This window comes from Coloeus monedula, assembly GCF_965178545.1.
Source record: "Coloeus monedula genome assembly, chromosome: 1".
Classification (NCBI taxonomy): Eukaryota; Metazoa; Chordata; class Aves; order Passeriformes; family Corvidae; genus Coloeus; species Coloeus monedula.
In genome coordinates, this window is record NC_138781.1 from 141,897,082 (window position 1) to 141,918,586 (window position 21,505).

A 21,505-nucleotide genomic window follows, 5' to 3' on the forward strand; every position below is an offset into this window, starting at 1 on the left:
GAGTGGCTTAAGGATCTGATGCTGAAGTTAAAGCCCTTCTCATCTGGTTTAAGTCACTCAGGGAACCTGGGCTTTTGCTCTTCCTCTTTTCACTTGCAACCTCCTCTGCACCTGTCAGAGAATCTATGCTCTACACTTATCAATAAACATGGTCAGATCAAGAGATACCTTGTTATTAATTCAAGTAATTAAGGGGAGAACTACTGGTCAGCCATAGGCAAGACGTTCCATCATTTGGTATCAGCTCAATTCACTTGGCCCATCTTCAGAACCTTTTTTTGTTCTATGAGCAAGTACTTAAAGTACACTGAACCTGGTGTATCTCATTTCCTAATTTCAGCATTCTTATGCATGTCACACCAGCCACATATCTAAGTAATTGAATTTTCCTAGGAATGGAAGCATAAATTTCCCAATTTCACCACTCAAGTATGGTTATCACTGGTTGCAAGATGGGAACATAGTGTTCACTGATTAAATACTGCATTTGTAACTGGGTTAAATGTTCTTTGACATACCCTTGTTCTTAATTATCCCTCCCCCAAGAAAAGGAGCAGTCTTGGAATGTGGGTTATGAAGAGCTGTGAAATAAGTTACAGCAAAAAGACAGACACACCAGTCTTCTTATTTCTCTTACCTTTGTGTGATTCTGCTTTTAAAATGAAGAATGCCAATTTATTTTAAGGACCAGTCAAGGCAGTTTGCTATCTCCAAATACAGGTTTTCCATTGGTTTTGGTTTGTTTGGGGTTTTTCAAACAACCAAACAGTGTGACTTTGCATTAGAATACATAGTACAACATCAGCATTTTGAAAAGTGTTTCAACATAATAGGTAGATGTCCTGGCCAGTAGTTAAAAAGATTCATGAATTTCTGTGTGCCATAGGAATTGTTCAAGTTAGCACATTTTGTAACTTGGTTTTTGTATTCTGTACTGTTGTTCCTGAACAACAGGGACAACAGATCTATTATTTTCCTACTGCTTGCAGAAATTTGGTACAGAGAATAAAGAAAAGTCATACAAAAACCAGATACAATGTTCTTGGATAAATGAGCTGGTAAAACACATCTTTCTAATGTTTTATCAAACTTTCCAAGATAAAAAAAAGTTTTATCATTACAAAATGCAATCAGAAAGAAGTTCTTGACAGTGAAATAAATCTTCAGAATTACCTCTAAGACAATCCACTCACAGAACTTACACACCAACTCCTGTTTTTCAAGTAAAGCATATACACACACATTCATCAGACACTCTTATTCCCACACTGTCATACTGAAATGAGAGAGTGAGTCGACAAAAGACCTGTAAAATAACACAGCCACATCAGGAATATAACCTAAATCAGAGCCTTTATGTTTTGTTTTTAAAATAACCAGAGTGACTGTCTTTAGAATACAGACACATATGGAAGTAAAGTAGCAACATGGATTAATTTATCTGCTAATTTTATACTAATGGGTTAAGTAGTCACTACTCCTTGCTTTCATATGGGACTCCCAGAAATAAATTCCTGGACATTTAGTGTCCTGGGAATCTAATCCTCACACACCAGACAATTAAAAAAAGAATAAAAAACCCCAAACTTCAGGAAGAGCATTATGTTTTAGCAACTAGACATTTTTAACATATAAGACATATTTTGCAGCTAACACTTGCATTTCTTCTCCAATCTGTTTGGTTTATTTAAGCTCCAGTCTTAATATTTCCACTTGTCTAGGGTAATTTCACTTGCCTCGTTTTTGATCACTGTCAGCTCCAACACTGACTAAAAAAGCACCTGCACATATTGAATACTCACAACCAAGTAAGGGCAATCCATTCTGCTCCACCTGTCTCTCCTAAAACTCCTAATAGTTCTAAAGCCTTCAAAGATTAATCTGTTCAGATTGGGACACCCTACCCCAAGGATCATTTATCATGACTTAATAAATTCACCAGGAAAAAGTAGGAAACACATGCTAAGTACAAGATTACTTACTTTACCTTGAAGTTAAATGACATTTTAAATTGAATAGTGATTGCCAAAAGACTTTTATTTTTTAATATATACTTTCATTTTTATGAACTTAAGTGGTCTAGAAAGGGCAGGAAAAACACAAATTGTGCCTTGCAACTATGTAACTCATACCTGGCTGATGCACTATTTAAAGGAAAAAAACGTCCAGCAACACAGGATTACAGAATCACTGGGAGGCAGAATGGACCTTTGGAGACAACCTGGTCCAACTCCCCACTCAAGCAAGTCTAGCTGGAACAGGTTGTCCAGGACTGTATCCAGCTGAGTTTTGAATATATCTGTGGATGGAGATTCCACAACTTCACCAGGCAACATGTGCCAGTGTCTGACCACTGTCTGACAAAAAAAAAGTGTTTTCTTATGTCCAGATGGAATTTCCAGTTTTCAATTTGTGCTCATTGCATACTGTCCAACAAATGTAGGTACTCTGTGTGGTGAAAGCCTCTGAGATCTTCCCATTAATCTTAACAAAAAAAAGTTTTAATGTCCAAACTCCCAGTGATGACTCTTCTTGAAACATAATCCATAGCAGTTCAATGACACTGAAATCCCAAATATTGCTGTTTTAGCCAGTTTCAGTAATAAATGGCCAGATGTTTTATTAGCAGTGAGAAAAAAACAAACCACTTTTCTGCATAGTCTTCTGCTACCTGGAATATTTATTACTGTACCAAGATATGAATGACAGACAGACAGTCCTTACAAGGTTTGGGAGCTCACCCTAACTGGGACTCACCTAGGGCTCCTTTTGTGCAGTGGTGTTTACACCTCTACTCTGCAGGATCCTGAAGGTGCTAAAAGGTCTGAGACAGCCTTAATGTTTTTTGTTAGGTCTTAATAATTTCACATAAAACTTCAGCAGTTCCATGGGCTCTAAGAAACAGCTCTAACAGCAAACATTCAGTACGCTGTCCCAAGTGTGCCTCTAACACCAAAAGCAAGAAGACCAGAACTTTACAGAAATTCTGAACACAGCTGATCAGATGCCTTTCTCAAATTCTGATGCTCACGAAGATTTAAATACGTGTTAGTTTAAACCTGAAAGACTTCTAAAAGTTATTGACACAACTTCTCCTAAAGATTCTCTTCTTTATCTGTGTCTTTGAAAGTTTATCAGTACTTTGCAGATTGCAGAGGCAGATTTTGAATCCTTTCACTAAGCATTCTGATGGAAGTCAAAAAAGAAGATGAGAACGACTGTCCAAGGAAGCACAACAATTCCCACGGTTCTCAACAGGATGTGGACATGAACTACAGGAATTCAGGAGGGATTTTTCTAGGAGGACTACACAAGAATGTGAACATGTAGAAGTGCTTATGGTCCTGTTTATTCAATTACAGAAACTGTAGGATTCAGCACAGCATCTTGATGCAAAACTAACGTTAATTTTAAGTCCTTTTGTGCCTTTTTGTGAGGGGATTTCCTGCAAAACATTTTGTATTGCTTTTAATATTGTATAAATGAATCACATCTAAAAGAAGGACCAACTTCAAAAATCCAGAAATTAAAAGGCCTGTAATTATCTCTGAGAGTGGATGTTCTATTATCTTCCTCAATGTTCCTGCCCTCTCCATCCTTCCCTGGGAAAGCAGGCACAGGTTTTAAGCCAAATTCACTTCTACACTGCTGTGATTCGGATTTAATGCACAATAAAAACCCTTTTCATCTCTCAAATTAATAATTTCTCCATGATTATAAATATTTTAGAGGTTTAGCAAGAGCATTCCAGAATTATGTATGGTTCTCTATGCAAACTACATAAAATATGAATGATAGCCAAATCTATTTTGTTAATACTTCAAGAGGTGAAGATGGCTTAGACTCATATAAAAAGTCCTTAGGCTGCTGGAAGAAAGAAAAAAAAAAAAAATGCACATTTTGTCTTTTGAAGTACAGAAAAGAAAGATGAAGTGATGTTACTAGAGAAGCAGAGAAGTATCAGAGCTTGGGAACAGCCTAAAAACACCCCAGGGTTCACTCTCAGTGTTATCCCTTTCTGACATTTCCTGAATTATGTAAATATTTGTGTAAATGTTTCTTCTGAGATTCAGCATGTTCCAAGAGAAGAATCCTGGAAACAGACAGATTTTCAGCAAAATGACAGGAATTTTGAAGGTGCATAGTGATTGATATACTTGTGTAAAAAATGTAGTGCAGGACATGGTAAAAAATAGTGGTAGGTTGGATTTTTGTCTCTCATATCTGACTCCTGCTATGTGGTCATTGTCACCAAGCCATTTCAGATTAATATGAAGTAGATATAATCTCTATAAATCAAGAAGGGCTTTTGGTAAAGAGAAAATTACACGCAATCTCTTTTATGTATGACAAGAACATGTTGCTGTTATTCTCCTCCCTATCCCACTTCCCTTCTTTTGATCCCCTATTACTCCTTGTGTGTTTTGCTGCATGGTGACGCCTCCTCTTTGCACAATGGCTACATCTTCTAGACTGAGTAACCAGAAATTCATGTACAAGTAGGTCAGGGGGAAGAGACTGGGTCCACCTGAAGCCATGAAATGAGGTAGCAATGGAAGAAAATCACATTAACCCCTGTGGCCAACACCGAGGAAAATGAACCCCAGCCGTCCCCTTGCGTCCATGTCTGAAACGTCCCTCACTTGTGTCAGCTCTCACATTCCCTATGATGTGATTTTGAACAGCTTTCCACTAAAAAAGTGTGAGGTATTTGGCAGGAGGAACTTAGAAGTACTCTGTAAAACAGACCCGGTTGCTGATTACTGCAAAAGGCTAATAACTTCATATTATAAGGCAATTTAAGTGTAAAATTGAAAACAGTGAAGTAATTTACTGAAAAAGGTGCATAACTCCTCTCTGTGAGTATAGGACTCTTCATTAGAAAAAACCCTTCGCATTCATTATTCACATTTTGATAAGTGCCATTCATATTCACAAACAAAATTGTTGTGGTAGCCACAGCTGCAGATTTGACTGTCATATACCACATTCACTGCAAACCTTGTAAGAAGTATTACCTATCACCCACTATGCACAGCAGTGGGAGACTGGGAACACTCAAGTAACATGGTGCTATGAAATGAGCCAAAGAACTTGCAGGGATAGTGCTAAGGCAGCCTTAATCAGCCCTTCCAATGACCAAGCCAGTGAAGAGATTTTGCAACAGATTCTCTACTGTTTCTGGATTAAACATGGTGCTGGCAAATCTGAGCTGGCCTTTCATGAAAGTATCTAAATTGCTTCCAGAGGTAAAATGACTCAGGAAACAATATAGCCAGGAGGTACCTGAGCTCATAAACGATGTCAGTTCTGCAGCTGGCTCTATGCAGGGCCAACTCTGTCTCCATGATTAATTAAATAGCAGCACAAATATCCTGACCATTTGTAATCAAGAGCTGCCCGTACATGAATCAAATGATATAAATGTTTTGTATCTATTCACTAAAATTACAGGAACCAATGGCACACCTGAGTATTTACTCTTGGATGTGCCACAAGCAGGTGATGATTTAGCTAGTGGTCTGGGGTGGCCCATTAGCCCGAGGCACTGGAGATACACTCTTGATCCAGCCGTTGCAGTACAGGTCCAATCTGCCTAACTCCCACACACAGACTGCCTGTCCTTTTGCCTTGGTCTGACATCTTCTATCCCCAGAGCTATCAGAGCCTGGCAGCACAAACTTTAGGCAGGATTCAACAATATATCTAAGGACATCACAAGACTTTTCTCTCATATTAAGAGTCATTTATCTTTGGGCAGTGAAATATGTGTGCAATTACTATGAAACAGAATAAAATCCATTTAAGCTATTTGACATCACCATCAAGCCTCATAAAATAAAGTGAAGATGTCAGTTAATTGTATTTCCATGAAAAAGACAGTAACAATAGTGTCTTCATATCTTTTGGGTGGCTCCACAGAAAGAAGCCAACTATCTTATTTACTATCAGCATTAGTGGTATCACAGGTGGCACAACACAGTGTATGTAGACACCTGTAAATATACCAGTAAATTAGAAAATGTAATTGAGGAAATGAAAGGAATTATACTCACCGGGCTTTACAAGGCTCGTCTTTGTCTCCTTCTTATATCGAGCCAGCTGTGTATTCCCTTCACTCATTGACCCTGGACTGAACTTCTTCCTGGAAAAGTCTCCATCGCTACCAGTGCAAAAACTGATTGGACTGTTTCCAGCATCAGAAGGAGTCTTAACTGGAGATACTGACTGGCTACTAGGACAGCCAGTGTCATCTGAAGAGAAAAGGGAAAACATCAACATTTCTAACTAATAAGTATATGAAGTTAGCAGAATAAAAGAAAGAGTATTTGAACTACAACTCTTTACAGTAAGTGATATTGCACAACCTTGGCTCTGAAACCTGGTGAGAAGCTATTTGTTTCATCCATTTTGTGAAGAAGTCTTGAATACCTTATGGCAGGCTAAAAGGGCAAGTACTTGTTTTGCTCAGTCTGGCAAAATGCAAAATCAGGGGCTACATAATGAAAATTCCAATCTAAGATGAATTCCTTTAGCAAGGTTAAGGAATACTGCAGCATGAAGATACACAAGACACAAATGTCGCGCAGTGCACACCGGCTGCAGAGCAAGCATGGCCCACATGCTCTCCTTCAAGAAATGTTCCCATATCTGAACAACAAGAGAACTTACAGCCCACACGCACACAGTCAGGAATTTCATTTAACTGGAATTAATACAGGCTCCTCAAAATTATCTTTTCTTTAAAAGCAACCATGATCATAGAACTCTTCCATTCTTGACAAGAGGCTGTGAGGTACCTGGTTCTGAAGAGAGTGGGTTATACACAGACTGCTTTTGTTTAAAGCTTAATTCCTCTGAGGGCACACCAGCACTCCCAGGCATCAACAGCCACCTTGGGAACAGACCCAGGTTCCTGATCTCCAGGGATACAAACACTCCAGCTCTTAACAACTGAATGCAAAGTAAGAAATCTAATTTTGAATGAAATCCACATATCAAATCCCAACTTCATCTAATCACGTCCCATGTAATCTGGAGTAATTGCAGTTCCCCTGAAAGTTGTGGTGGTTTAATTGATACACAACAAAGCCAAGCACGCTACTCAGACTCTTCTGGAGAAATCTGATTGTTCTTTACCAGGACAAAATGAAAGCTGCCATCTAAATTATGCAATTGCACTCTTCTCCTGATGCATTATCTTTACCTAACATGAAACCCAAAGAAGTACCTGCAACTGAGCCAAATAATTTGCATGACTGTTTTGCACTTACCTCTTCCACCCTGTTCATAATGTAGGTCAAGTCTCATTTTGCACTGAGCTTTGCATGGGCATATTGACTTAAAAGTCAGTGTATGACCGCACATTTATGAGGCAGAAGGGACACCCCATATCCATCCACCACCTTTCTGCCCACCTCCCCTCTGCAGGAAAGAACAGTTTTTGCTTTTGTTAGCTATTGCTCCCTCAATACAGTAGAAAAACTTCATCCTTTCACGTGATCCAGTTTTCCTTCACGACTGGCCAGTTCTACCCTTACTCATTTGTTCCAATGTTCTGCTTCTCATTTCTCCACGTCCTGCCTTCAGTCCTGAGCAAGGTACCCCCAGGTGCTGACTGTCCAGAGCAAGCTGTATGCATTACGCTGCAGGAGCAGCCAGCAGCCCGAGGTGTTGCATCCCTGGCCTCTGTCAAGTGCCAGGCATGATGCCAAGCCAAGGGGCAACCCAGTTACTGCCAGAAACACCTCCCAGGGCACAAAGGCCAGTAACAATGCAAAGCACCTAATCCATCTTAATCATATTTAATTCTTTCAAATCATCCCAATTAAGCCAAAAAGCATCTCTTTTTGCCATCTTGCTGCTGCCTTCTGCAACTCAGAATTAGTCCCTAGCAAAATCACAGAAAAGAGAAAACTGCTAATAAGCTTTCCAGCCTGTCCCCACATTCAACCTGACTAAAGCAGGATTGCTCCCCACATGACTTCAGTTTACTTTTTATCCTTTCCATTCCCATCAACATCACAATATAACTCAACACAAAGAAGAGAGAAGGTGGCCATTCCTCCCAGATCAGCATCTGTTTCCCTTTCTCCAACATTTAGAGTCTTTTCTGTGGGCTGAGTGAAAGTTACCTGCAGGACAGTGGATCAGCACCACTGAGTGAGCTTCTGAACTGCATTTAAGTAGCTCCTTTAGCCATGTCCAAAGCATCTTCTTTTTAGAAGCACACAAACATTTATAATCAAATATATTCAGAAATAAGTGACAGCTTGTGCAATTTGTTTTTAATTACGACTTTTCCACTTACATGTTTCTGTATGTGGCATTAGTTTCCAAACTTTGTTAGAACAAAAAACCAACAAAAAATCCCATAACAAACAAAAACCCCCTCAAAACAAGAAACAAAAACCCAAGCAAATCCCTCTCCCAAAACCTCCCCCCAAACCCAAAAGAAACTATTTACCTCATCTCTCCACCAATAAAGTTACTGCAATACCTGCACAGGTTCTGAAGACCTCACAGATCTGTTTTATATGGGAGACTTTATGTAGAAGTAGCTCCCAAAGCTGTAGTGATGCAACCTGGAAGAACCACAGGAGCTGATGAAACTTTAAACAATGAAAGAACTCAACTACAGGGTTAAAAATTGGGGCATTAAAAACCCCAAATGTGTAAAACTAACTGCAATTAGGAAATAAGGCAGCTAAAGAATGCATACTAAAGTAGCATAAAAAATGTTTTATTTACCAGCCCCCAACATTGCTGGTGATATCACACTGGTGACCCTGTGCCATCAGATTATGTCATACCTACATATCCTCGTTTTACTGTTAAGAACTTCAGCTTTCATTCCAACAGGACATATTTTAAAAGAACAAATGAGCCTGGCACAAAGAAGAATAGCTCTTCTCTACTCATACTCCTTGTACCCATTAGATACACAAATAACCAGGTGAGCACTCCCACTCCAGTTGCAGTCAATGAATGATTTTATTGTACTCCCTCTCCTCTGATCATTTGTTATCTTTTATGTAATGTACAACTTCTAATCCTTCTACTATTACCCAGAAACATGAACAAAATTATAAATTTTCCAGAACTAGGGCAAGCTGTAGAGAAAGATTTTTCTGTGTCATTCTTTTGAATAATCAAAATGTTTACTACCACAGAATGGAAGAGCTGCCTATGAAATGCTGGTGCTCACCACCAAAGCAAGCAAAGCTCTGCTGTACATTGTGGGGATCCACAGCTCACTCTCCTGGCACAAGGAAAAGTCCTGGTGAAGAGTGAGGTGCCCTCCAGCTGCTTAGTGCCAGCCAAATTGCCTCCACCTACCTTCATCTTTCCTGCTTTTGAAACCTTAACAGGCTATTTATTTGTATTTAATCCAGAGGAGAGCAGCCAACTTTGCTGTGGACCCTGACATGGACCTGATTCCCCCTCCATCTCCAGACAGCCTGACCACCCTCCCTGCTCACTGCTGCAGTGACTCTTCTGCTCCTCACCTGCAAGCAGAACGATGTGACTGCAGCATGGTGTGTTCATATTTCCCCCACACCTGTGGCTCCTCCTAAACCCTGCTGGCAACTCTGACAGAAGGAAGTGAAGACCTCCACCTGCCTAGAAATGGGCCAAGAAAAGGAATCTCTCGCAAAAAAGTGGGCAACAGGAGCAGATGAGCCCACAATGGGATTCACTTTCTGCTGAAGATACGATGTGCATCAGCAAGGTCAGTTAAGGATTCAACCTTGTAACTCAACAGGAGTTTTGCCCCTGTAAGGACTTGAGAACCAGACATCTCAGGAATGCAGGTAGACCTGATTTACCTTCTCAGGCACATCAGCATCAGGAAGACAAAAAAAGAGGAAGCTGACAAATAGTGCTGTGAAAGCCTGCACTTCTGATCTTGCCTGCATTTACTTGCACAAGAGGGAAAATCACATGAATTTGTAACACACAACTTCCATTGCTTTCTTTCATAGTGTCTTTTTTTTTCACAGGGGCCTCCTAGGAGCATTCTGGGAATAGGCTTTTCCTTTGAACATCAGCTGGATTTCATAATTTGAAATTCTACGTCCAAGGCCTCTCCCAGATCAGACTTGACTGCCAAGATTCAAAACCAAGCATGGGATAGTGTCTCCTCAAACAAACCATCAGAAAAGTTGCTCAGAGCATTCTGACATTTGCATGCCCTAACTTTTAAAATTGTGAAGTCAAAATATAAACAGCGTTAAAGATAATAATACTCTTAACAATTGACAAAATTACTTTTCTTGTACACTTTTAGGCTGTTGTTGAAATGTGATGATTTTCTCAGCACAGATACTTTAGAAGGTTCATTAGAATATGCCCTTAGAACCTTCTTTAAAAAAATACTGCCTTTTCCTAAAGGCTTCAAGAAATATTGAATATACAACCTCCTTATATAACACATCTAAATAATTAATAATGCTCTTGCTGAGGAAGCATGGACTTCTTTTTACTTTCACTCCTAGCTGCCAGATCAAGTTAGGCACTCCTGTGACACTGAACTGTCCAGTTCCTGCCTGATCCCTATTTCACTGTCCAACATTCGTCTCCTCCTAAGGTTCCCTTGGCCAGTGTTCAGGCTGTACGTAACTCTGAATTTCCACCAAGAAATGTGGATTCTGGAATTAAATGTGTGGCTCTAATGAAATTTTAAATGTTCAGTGTACCAAGACAAAAAGAATTTCCTGGCTTTTACCTGATGGTTATGTTTCCATTCATCTCAGGATCTGTTAGCGTGGGTAGCCACAGCTCTGCCAGGATGGTGCACTGCAAGCTGGCTATTGGCAGTGAGGGTACCACAAAGGGTATTTCAGAATTTTTCAAGGTAATCTCCCAGTCTGCTTGTCTGCCTCACCTTTTTTGACCCCCAGTTTTTGAACAGTTTTTGTTTTCTTTTTAAGACTAGCCTTGTAGCACAGGGGTGTTTATGCAAATACTGAAGTTGCTGATGGACACCAAAGGGAATACAACACCTACCTTCCACCTGTAAGGCTCTTTCTGTGTTAAACTGAGAGAAAGAGGTTCCTCTGGAGGGTGAGTCAGAAGGACAGCCCCATTCAGGCTAAGTCACCACAGACCTCTGAGTCACTGCCTGGAGGATCTCTCCACAGACTAACACAACCACTGCTCAGACCTGGGCAGCTGAACCAGTAAGGGCTCAGTGCCCAGGCAGAAAAAACTGCTAATGGGAGATTCACAGTGTCATTCTGGAACAACTGGGAAACACAGTAAAAGCAGCAGATGAAACATAATAATATAAAATTAGTAGTACACATAGAAAGGCAGAGGTAGGAGCATATTCACATCCACACCATGAGGGTCTCAACCCTCATAAATCGCACCTCATGCCTCTGGAGGCACCCTCGCCTTCCCAGCATCCACTGAGGGAGCACAGCCTAAGGTAAGAAACATGAATATTCTCCTCAGCTCCTGATTGTATGAAACTTCTCATTTTTACTGAGGCCATTCCAGTAGGTGATCATATGTACTCTCTAAGTTTAATAATTTGCTAGTAACAATTTGTTGCTTGCAAAATCAAGCAGACTGTGGGAAAAAATATTTATTAACTTCACTAAAAGTAGAGTCCTAAAAATGCTACTAGTTTTGGTCCTTCCGATCAAGTTAAAACTCATTTCTTAACTCTTTTCCAGACCTGTTTGGCTAGGTATTTAAGAAAATTTCTCAGAATATCATGTACTTGTGAGGCAAGTCTCTTACCAAAAGTCAAACAGAGTAAAGCAGAGCTGAAGCATAAGGAAAACTACAGCAGGGTCAGGAAAAGAGAGGAAGCCTACTTATGCAAAATCCTGCTATGCAAATAATTTCCACATTTAATCTTGGTGTCTCTGCAGGAAGAACTTGAATTAACTATGCTCCATTTTGCTTGTGAACAAAGGCTGGCTAGCAGCTTCACCACTCCCTGAGGTCACCTACAGATGCTGGGCAAACTCCTGTCCTTGAAGGGTTTCTAGACTCCCACAGACAAATGCATGGCTGCTGGGATGTGCTGGGAACAGTCCAGCTTCAAAAAGGAGGCTGGATGAAATGATCTCCACAGGTCCCTACAACCTAAATGCTTTTTCTTTTGCAAGATATTCCACAGCTGGAAAACACCCTGCTATTCACAGTCCATCTTTCAAGCTGGAGCTTTTTACTGTAATGTTCTAGTCATAAAATCAAACCCAGTAAAATCAAGACTAAACATCTTTGGTTGCTGAGGATCATTAATGTACAGGCAACTTCTACACCTTTTGCTCACCAGCCCCTTGGACCTTGCTTCTGTCACACCCACAGGCTGACCACCAATGGCCACTGCTGAAAATTTAGTATGAGAGCTGCTCACTGACTTTGATAAGAGGCCCTCTCTGTTCAGTCACAGCATGGCAGGAGTGCTGACAGGCTAAGATTATATAGACGAGGGCAGAGGAAGGTGAAAAAAGGTGGACTGAGCGGCTCCTAAGCTTGGGCATCTTTTGCAATGCAGGATTTCACATAAACATGTCTTTAAAGGTATCTGCTCTTGATGTCCGACTATACAACTGCTAAGTCATACTGAAGTAGCTAATTTTAATTGATTTTGGCAGCAAATCTACTAATGTTCCTTCTACTTGAACATTTCACTAACAAACAGGACAGCTCTGTCAAAACATCTGAAAAAAAAGAGGACTATGCAATTGTGGCTTACTGGCTTTGTTATTACATTTATAGCCCCACTAATGGTGTATTACAGAAGAGAAGCATAAGGGCTTACTAGTAAAAATATCAATAAAAATATTACTGTTACAAGGAGAGCACTGTGGTCAGGAATAGCACAGCTCCCTGAGAATCATTATCACATCACAGAAAACATCTGGACAAGGTGCTTAAGATGATAAAGGACTGAAAAATCTATTTGAAAATTTTATAGAGAAGTTTTAACTAAAGGTAAGGATAGGAAAGAGTCTAAAAAAGAGATAAAGAAGAGTATTTTCTGTTTAGTATGGGTTTAAGCACTTTAGTAGACCTCATTTAGTAGACCTTTTCTGAGGACAACAGCTGGAAGTGGAACCACTGCTTCTGCCTCTGGTGGGAAAGCATTGACTACATCCAGTAAAAGAAATATTATCTGCTTAATATTAACATTAAGGGTAAATATATGTGTATATATAGATGGGTTTCTGTGTGGTTTTATGTGATTTATTCCATCATGCAGCAAAGAAAGAAATCAGAAATATTCTTTCCAGTTTTGAAGGTACCATTTCTGGAAATAAAAATCTTCAATAGACCACAAAGAAATTTATACCTATTCCTCAAATGGTGCAACACATTATACTCGTTTGGTCTCATATAGGTCTGCCTCCATGGCTAACAGCAAATAGCTGTGACCCTCACAGCTTCAAACATCACCTCAGAAGGTTGCACTCCTCACCTTCTCATGGAAGGAAAGTACATATATTCTATCCACTGTTGTTTTATGCATATTTTTCTTTCCTCTTTTAACTATCCTCAAGCCCAGAGTGGCACTTAGCAGCACCACAGAATCTAGTCACATACACATCAAACACCGTTCCAAAATTTCATGGATATATACTAATCCTATAAACGTAGGGCTAAAATATGTAATGTTGAATTTCTCTTAAAGCATCAAGATTCTCTTTTAACACCATGTAAATCCAAGACTTCTGATTAAAGTTTCATCCTGCTACAAGCTGTGATTTTCTTCAGAGTGCATGACAATATTCAACTCAATAGAAAGTTGCATGAAAAGCACTGTAAAAAGAAAGTATTGGATTATGCATTTTTGGTGAAGAAAATACATGTTATTTAGAATTCAGCCCATAGTACACAACAAGCTGCAACTAAAAGGGCAGCAGAAAGGCTGAGGTGAAGCAGAAAGGGTGACTGTTCTCAGGACACCATGCAAAACGTTCCAGAGAGAACGGGAACTGTCCTACTGACCCCAGGAGGCTCTGGGTCAGGTTTTAAAGGTTCACAGTACTGACAGATACATAAAAAGGTGATAAAAAACATCCAAAAGGTCAAATATTTTGGCTTCCAGATGTTGTTGTGTGGCAAGAGGAACAAAAGGATTGTTACTTAGTCAGGGGGAATAAATACTGAAGTTGAAAGGGAAGCAGAGAAAGGCCAAAAACTGGGGAATGAGCAGACTTTGCTCTTTAGTACCTAGGAACTTTTCTCATTTCCATGTTTGGAACAGCTCTCTGTGCCACAGAAACTGAACTGGTGGCTCACAATATGAAGCAATAATAAATTATTGCATGTAAGCTGCCCAGTAGGAAATTCTCTAGGGAAGCAGCAGTGAGAAAGGGAAGCATGTCACCAGTGTCACCCTCATGCAAAAAGGCCATATGTGTATTTTTGAAAGCAGATTTTGTTTCAATGTTTTTGTAAATTAATATCACAGTCATCACTGAACTGCCTTACAAAGTGCTGCAAACAAAAGTGCTAGAAAAGACCTCCAGAAGTCTGGAAAAAAGGCAAAATGACTGTGGAAAAGCATAGCATAAAGGACTGCAGGAAAAAGAATCTAATTTTTAGTATCACATACTTGAGAACTTTTAAGCATGTTTCTTTGAATCAGTAACTCAAAGTAAAAATCAAACACAAAAACCAGTAAGGAACTATTTAAAAAAAAATTTTTTTCTTATAACAAGAAACAAGAATGAGAGAACTCACTGTTGCCATAGTAATACACACATATATGCAAACAAATAATAGGAGCAATTACTTTCAGTAATTTAACTGTATGGCCTCAATCTGTTGACTTCTTAAAATATGAAAAATTTAGCTTTCTGTATCTATTTCTATTCAGGAATATATATTCCACTACATGTACTTATTTAGTGTAGCCTCCAAGGCTAGCTGATTTATAAGGCAACCTGCTTCAATGCCCTAACAGAGAAATTATTTACTGGAGTGCAAGAAGGTACAGTTCAGTAACAGTTGTACAACCTCTTCTTCTTGTCTGTGGCAAGCAAAATGGGTTGTGCATTCACATGGACCTAATAAGCCTGCCTAAAGCCTACATGCTTTTTTTGACACACACTGTGAACTCAGTCCCAGCATCCACCAATAGCTGGGCCAACTGGCAAATAACCTCTGAGTTCAAGGGGAGTGTGCACAGGAGCAAGTGAGCAAGGAATGGCAACACTGAGATTCCTGCTGCAGCACCCACACCCCAGGCTTACAGTGCAGCCACTGTACATGAGCACATTTATTGTGCCACACATGCAAATGATGAGATTTAATTAAAATCTTTACCCCAGAAAAGAACAAGTTATGAAATAAGGATTGAACTTGAATAAGCATTGAACCAGATCTTGAAATTTTAAAGAAAAAGCAAAAACAAAGCTTCGACTCCTATTTTTGAAGACTGCATTGGAGTGAGTCACAATCATTCATGAACAGAGATGCTACTGGTTTTCAATAGCTCACAGGACTATTCGGTCTAATTAAAAAGGTGATTTACAGTTAAGCCCTAGAAAGAGGAACTGTTTGCTATAAACCAAGTCCTCTGCTTCAAAAATTCTTTTGCTGAACCAATTATTAAATATACAAGTGCTTCCTGCAAAGCTGCATCTTGGGTACCAAAGCTTACCTGCGTTCCCTGCCAAAATTCCTGCAGCTGGCATCCTAGAAAAGGCTGAAAGAGAGCTTGGGCATTGTTGTAAAGGTACCACGTAAAAAGTCATCTTCATACAGAGAAATTTAAAAGCTGAGCTATTCAGAAATCGAAAGTAGAAAAGAAAGTATATCCCAGACTTTTTCTTTTTTAAAAGAAAAAATGTCAGAGAATGAGGAAATCAAGTCAGTGACTGTTGTCATACCTGCATCACAGTGAAAAATCCATCAAACCTAGCAACAACTGAACCAGTTTAAAAGAAAAGCTAAATACACTTATGGAGCTTAGCACAGGCTGACTTCAAACCAAGGACATGAACACCAAAACCAAGGATTGTGCCCCGCCCAAAGTATAATATTTCTTACAAGGCAAACACTGTAACTGGAATGACCAAGGGCCCAGCAGCTGCTCTGCCACGGACCCATCCCGTGCTTGTCTGAGATGCTGTGGATCGCATTCTCTGCCCAACTGACAAGGTAAGTGCATGCAGCCACTTGAAGCCAATGGTGCAACTTAGAAGAAAAAACGTGCATGACACAGGTGCTCAGTACTAGCTGAGCCAGAAAAAGCTGCTGGAGAGTTTTTTTCATCATTTGACATTGTATGAGTTCTGTGGCTAACATCCAAGCCAGAGGAGAGAAGTGCTCCCATATCAGATGACACCCAGGACCCCAGATGCTCTAAAGTTTTAAGGAAGGGTTGTGCATGGTGAATGCAGATACAAAGGCTCAGCTTGCCTACACAGCATCCAGACAGCATCCATGTTCACTTGGCAGAAACAAAGAATATTAAAAACATATTTTGTCAGGAATATCACAGATAAGACTAACACTCTTGCTGTGTTTCGTATGGACTTATGAAACAAAACTGACATAAAGTCAACTGCAAATAATTGACCAACATGATCAAGTGAGGCTCTGATTCACTCAAACAAGACAAAGAGGGAGCTGATCATGCAAATTTAAAACCTATCACAGCCAGAACTAACAATTTCTTCAAAAGAAACTAAGCATCACAAAAACAGTCTCTTTTCTGTTGCCAAGAGATATTTTTTGCTGTTACCACCACGCTTGCAGCACTGCCATGGTTCCCAAAACTAGTAATACCTACAAGATCTATCCTCATTTAGAGAGTAGGAACTCCAAGCCTTCACTTATGCACTGAGATCAGTGTAAGCACACAGGAAAAATGGACAACATCAAAAGCTCTAGGGAATCAAGCAAAAAATACATATTTAATGGATGAGGGAAAAAAAAAATTCTATTGGGGTAAAAAGAATTTACAGATCATAACTACTTGGTGTCAATAATAATGGAATAAAGGTAAAGAACAAATTGACAAGAGAAGGGTAAAGAGGAAAGGAATTATTCCAGGGATGAATTCATAATATCTGCTGCTTATCAAAAACATGTTCGGGCTTAAGGCTCAAAAGAAATTACAAAAAAGACATTTATCCAAATGCTCACAAACTTTTTCATACTGCTCCATTATTGACCCATCTGCTCTCATCTTCCAAATGTACTACTTGCTAATTTTAAATACCATTTTTGCACATGCTGCTTCTCAATTAAGCAGCACCAGGAGAGGCAGGTTAGGGGCTGTGGCCACTCCACTCACCGCTCCATACCGCCATCCTCTCCCCAGAAACAGGAACTAGCAGCCACCTGCTGCCCCTGGGGAATCTCACTCTAAATTAGACAAACTATGATAAAGAAGGATCATAAGTGGAAGACAGAGAAGAGATGTCAGAGAATGAGGATATCAAATCAGTGACTGTTGTCGTACCTTCATCACAGTGAAAAATCCATCAAACCTAGCAACAACTGAACCAGGTTCTGGGATGCAGGACAGTGCTTTAGCTGATCCAAGGCTATGTAAGGTCTGAAGTCTCAGAGCAGCAAACCATGCAGTGTGTACCTGTATGGGTGCTGCAGGCAGCTTTAGAGACACAAAACTCTCACATGGGAGGAAGAAAAATCAAACTAAATCAATGCAGCATTCATGAAATAATAAAAGATGAATAAAAATAAATAAAAGAGATAAGCAGTAAGATGCAGGTTAAGAGACCAGAACTGCATGCTGGAGTATGTCTGTGAAAGGTGCCTTAAAACTGTCAAGCCATGAGATCAGACACACCCAGAATAAAGACAACGTGCTTCTGGGACTCAAGACAGCCTATGCAGTGCAGTGGGACAGCAAGGGTATACGACAGTGGCAGCTACGTGTTGAGTGGATCTGAAGAACAAAACAAAAACCAAAAGATGTAAAAAATGTCAGTGATCAAGATGAAAGGCTTGTCAACACAGAAGGAAAAAAATCAGGATGAAAAGCAGCCATTTGGGAGAGATCATGAAAATAAAGTATTTCTAGTAATACATTAGTAATCCAAAAGATTATATTTCTCTGGAACAGGCAAACTCAAGCAGTTAAGGTGGAGGGATTTAAAAGGCATGGGAAAAAGACTCCAGCATTCTTACAATCCTGTGATGTTTGTTTAACGCTCTGCATTGTTCATTAAACAATAACCAAATAGATCATTCCACTGAGCCTGAATTGCAAAATCTGGCAAAGCTAGACTCAAACATGGATATTGTGTTTCTCATCTAGGAAAACTTGTACACTGTGTTCAATACACTTTTTTTTAAAAAGGAGCTAAAAAAGTAATAATAATAATCTGATCCACTGTAGTGAAGACCAAGAAAAATACGAGCATTTCTGTCTATTCCCAGGAACACCTCTGGTAATTCAAAATACTTTATGAACTAAAAAAAGGAAGCTTAGGAAGTTGCTCTGATATTAACTATGGCAAAAAAACTTGTTATAATGCAGATTTTTAGATGAGAGAATCACAGAATCATAGAAACATTTAGGTTGTAAAGACATCTAAGGTCATTGAGGCCAACCATTAACGAAGCAGTTCCAATTCCACCACCAAGAATGTTACACTTTCCAAAAACCTGACTATTGAAAACAAATTTCTCCACACCAAAAATACCTATTAAATTACCACAGGCATATAGAGTCCAATGGTGTTCATTATGTGACCCTCAATTTCGTTATGCATGTGCATTAATGTCATTTACAGTGAAGAGTTTCACTGAACTAAAAAATTACCACTAGTAGGCATCTGAGTCTTTCACTGCTAATTGAGGCATTTAAATTGTGCTAAACTCTACACAGGGCAAATATTTAACATTAAAAAATCTGTTTTCAAGTTGTCCCTCGTAACATTTTGAAGAGCAAATGACATTTTTTGATCTACAGTTGGAGAGTAGTAATTTACATCTGATCAATCACTCATCCATTGCCCTCTCTGTAGAGAAGCCATCATGCCCAACTCATGTCTGGCAACACACTCATCAGGAGAAGCCTAAATTCTGAAATAAACAAAACTTATTTCAATATGACAGTGAAAACTTCACCTACGTATTCTGTTCCAATTCATGGAGACCACTGTCACAAAACCAAAAGGATCTGCGGTCTGACACCGTTAATATCAACTCCCCTGTTTTACCGACTTTCGATTAAAGGGCTTTTCAAAATGCCTCAATACCATGCTGCAGTTGTTAAGGCAAATCTTTCTCTTTAAAGCAACGCTTCTGCCGCAATAAAACCGCCAACTTTTTTAGCAGTGGATAGCAGAACTCGAAATGGAAACATCTGGTGTCGCTTACGGACACATATTAAAAGAACAGATACTAGATTTCCCTGGAAAAATCAATGGTTGCCCTTCTTCACCGGCAAAACGGATTGCTCATGCGGGCTCGATGGGAGCCCGACACACAGATGCTGCGGCTAGCATGACAGCGAAGCCTCGGGGGTGGCCGTGTGGGGCACACGGCGTTCCCCAGGGACACCGAGGCTGGGGGGGTCTCTCTGCGGTACCTGAGCAGAAGCTGTTGCTGCTGACAGTCCTGCCGGAGCCCGCGGAGGAACTGGGCGGGTTGAATTCCCGGCTTTCCTCTTCCGAAAAGGGAGATTCGGAAGCGGGAGATCCCTTCTGCTGCGGCCGAAGGACCAGGCGGGGGATGCGGCTGCGGGACACCTCCTTTTCCAGCTGCGTCCTCTGCTCCTGCTCGGGAAGGGACACCCCGTCAGGAACCTCTCGGATGTGCCCTCCTCCTTCCATCATCGAGGCAGGGGCAGGCAAATCCCGGCCCCTCCGCCCCCCCAGGGCGGGGGCAGGACGCGATTTGCCTGCCCCTGCTTCTCCTCGCTCCTCGCCGCGCCGTCCATCCCCGGCTCCTCACCTTGCCGCTCTCCCGCAGAGGCCCCATCGCTCCTCAGTCACGGCGCAGCCGGGAACAGGCACCTGGCATGGGCGAGAGGGATGCGCTGAGCGGCTCTGCGCTGCCGCTGCGGCGCTGGGGGTGGCGTTGCCGGCCCGGCCCCGCCGCCGCTCCCCGCCCCGACACGTGGTGCCGCCGCAGCGCCCGCGGCCGCGCCCGCCCCGGGGCGCCGGGCAGGTGCGGGCCCCGCCGCGTCCCTCGGCCCCGCCGCCGGGGCAGCCCCGCCGCCTGACAGGGCTTGTCGGGCCCTGGCCGCGAAGGAAAAGGAACCTCGACACAGGGAAACGGGCAGAGGGCAGACGGTGCCAGTACGAATACGATGGATGTATGGCTACACACCTAGCAAAATGCATCGTCAGATTTCTCCTCTTCTTAGTCATAGAATCATAGAGTGTTAAGGGTTTGGGAGGGGCGTTAAGGAGTATCTAGTCCTAACCTCCCCTGCCGTGGGCAGGGACACTTCCCACTAGACCAGGTTGCTCAAGTCCTCATCCAAGCCGGTCTTGAACACCGTCACGTCCGGGGCATCCACAATCTCCCTGTTCCAGTGTCTCACCAGCCTCACAGTAAAGAATTTCTTCCTATTATTTTTCAGTAACAGCTATTTATGGAACATGTAGAGAGATAAAAACTTACTTGATTCTCAGACATAAAAATGTACTGGATTCTCAGATGATACATTGCATAGGATATTTATTTATAGCATTTTTTCTCTTACCATTCATTGTGGTAATTGTTGTTGACCCTCCTATTGATTAATGCACATGTGGTAACCTTGTTCATCTGCTCCCCAGAGAGGGTCTTCTTAAAAACAAGCATTAGCAGGACTGCAATCTGGGCTATAAACATATGTGCACGATGGGTGAAAAGGGAGGCTTTTCCACAAAAATGATGATGAAATTCTCAATATGAAACTCATTTGAGGTTCCACATAGATGTCTGCTTATAGGACTTAATGAGCTTGCAGAAGTAGTACTTTCAGCAATCATATTTTTGGGCAAAGATTCCCTTTGTATTTATGCTTCCTACTGTCCTGGTTTCAGCTGAGATATAGTTAATTTTCCCATGACACCTATAAAGGGCCCCAATTCCTGTTGGGAACTTCTGTTTGCTGTTAGACCGTAAATATTAAATACTGCCTCAAAAATAATTAAGAGCAAATGTGCCTTTCATGTGTAGTGCAGAGAGCATAGCATCGGTTAACAGGAAAGGTGATGCATTCATCTAGACCTCGAAGAGGAAAGAGGACACTGGTGAGTACTGACGCACTGATTGTTGTATATCCAAAGAGGCATAATTACTAATTTATTAACCTGGCATCAGAATTAGATCCATTACTTATGTAGAGCTCCAAGCTATGCTCTGCCAAAAAGATGATACCATCCTTCCCTGGCAGTGACAAGACATCTATTATTCAGGGAAGTGAGATAGTTACAGCTAAACAAAATGCTTACAATTCCTGTAATAAAAATTCTGTGCCTATAAAATATCTTCTAAGCACTGGCATCTACCTTCCTGCCACAAAAAAGCAGGAAGAATTCTAGACCTTTCCCTACTGCTC

General features: G+C 40.9%; 1 protein-coding gene across 1 annotated transcript in view; it reads right to left on the reverse strand.

The window, feature by feature from the left end:
* Positions 1–19,932, reverse strand: part of SYBU (syntabulin) — a gene marked incomplete at both ends in the record, with an annotated part of 39,896 nt that extends 19,964 nt beyond the window's left edge. The window contains 3 exons of the mRNA XM_082284556.1: positions 6,057–6,254; positions 19,541–19,730; positions 19,906–19,932. Coding sequence (XP_082140682.1) covers positions 6,057–6,254; positions 19,541–19,730; positions 19,906–19,932 — 415 coding nt within the window. The remainder of the gene's footprint in view (positions 1–6,056; positions 6,255–19,540; positions 19,731–19,905) is intronic.
* Between the last annotated feature and the right edge of the window lie 1,573 nt (positions 19,933–21,505).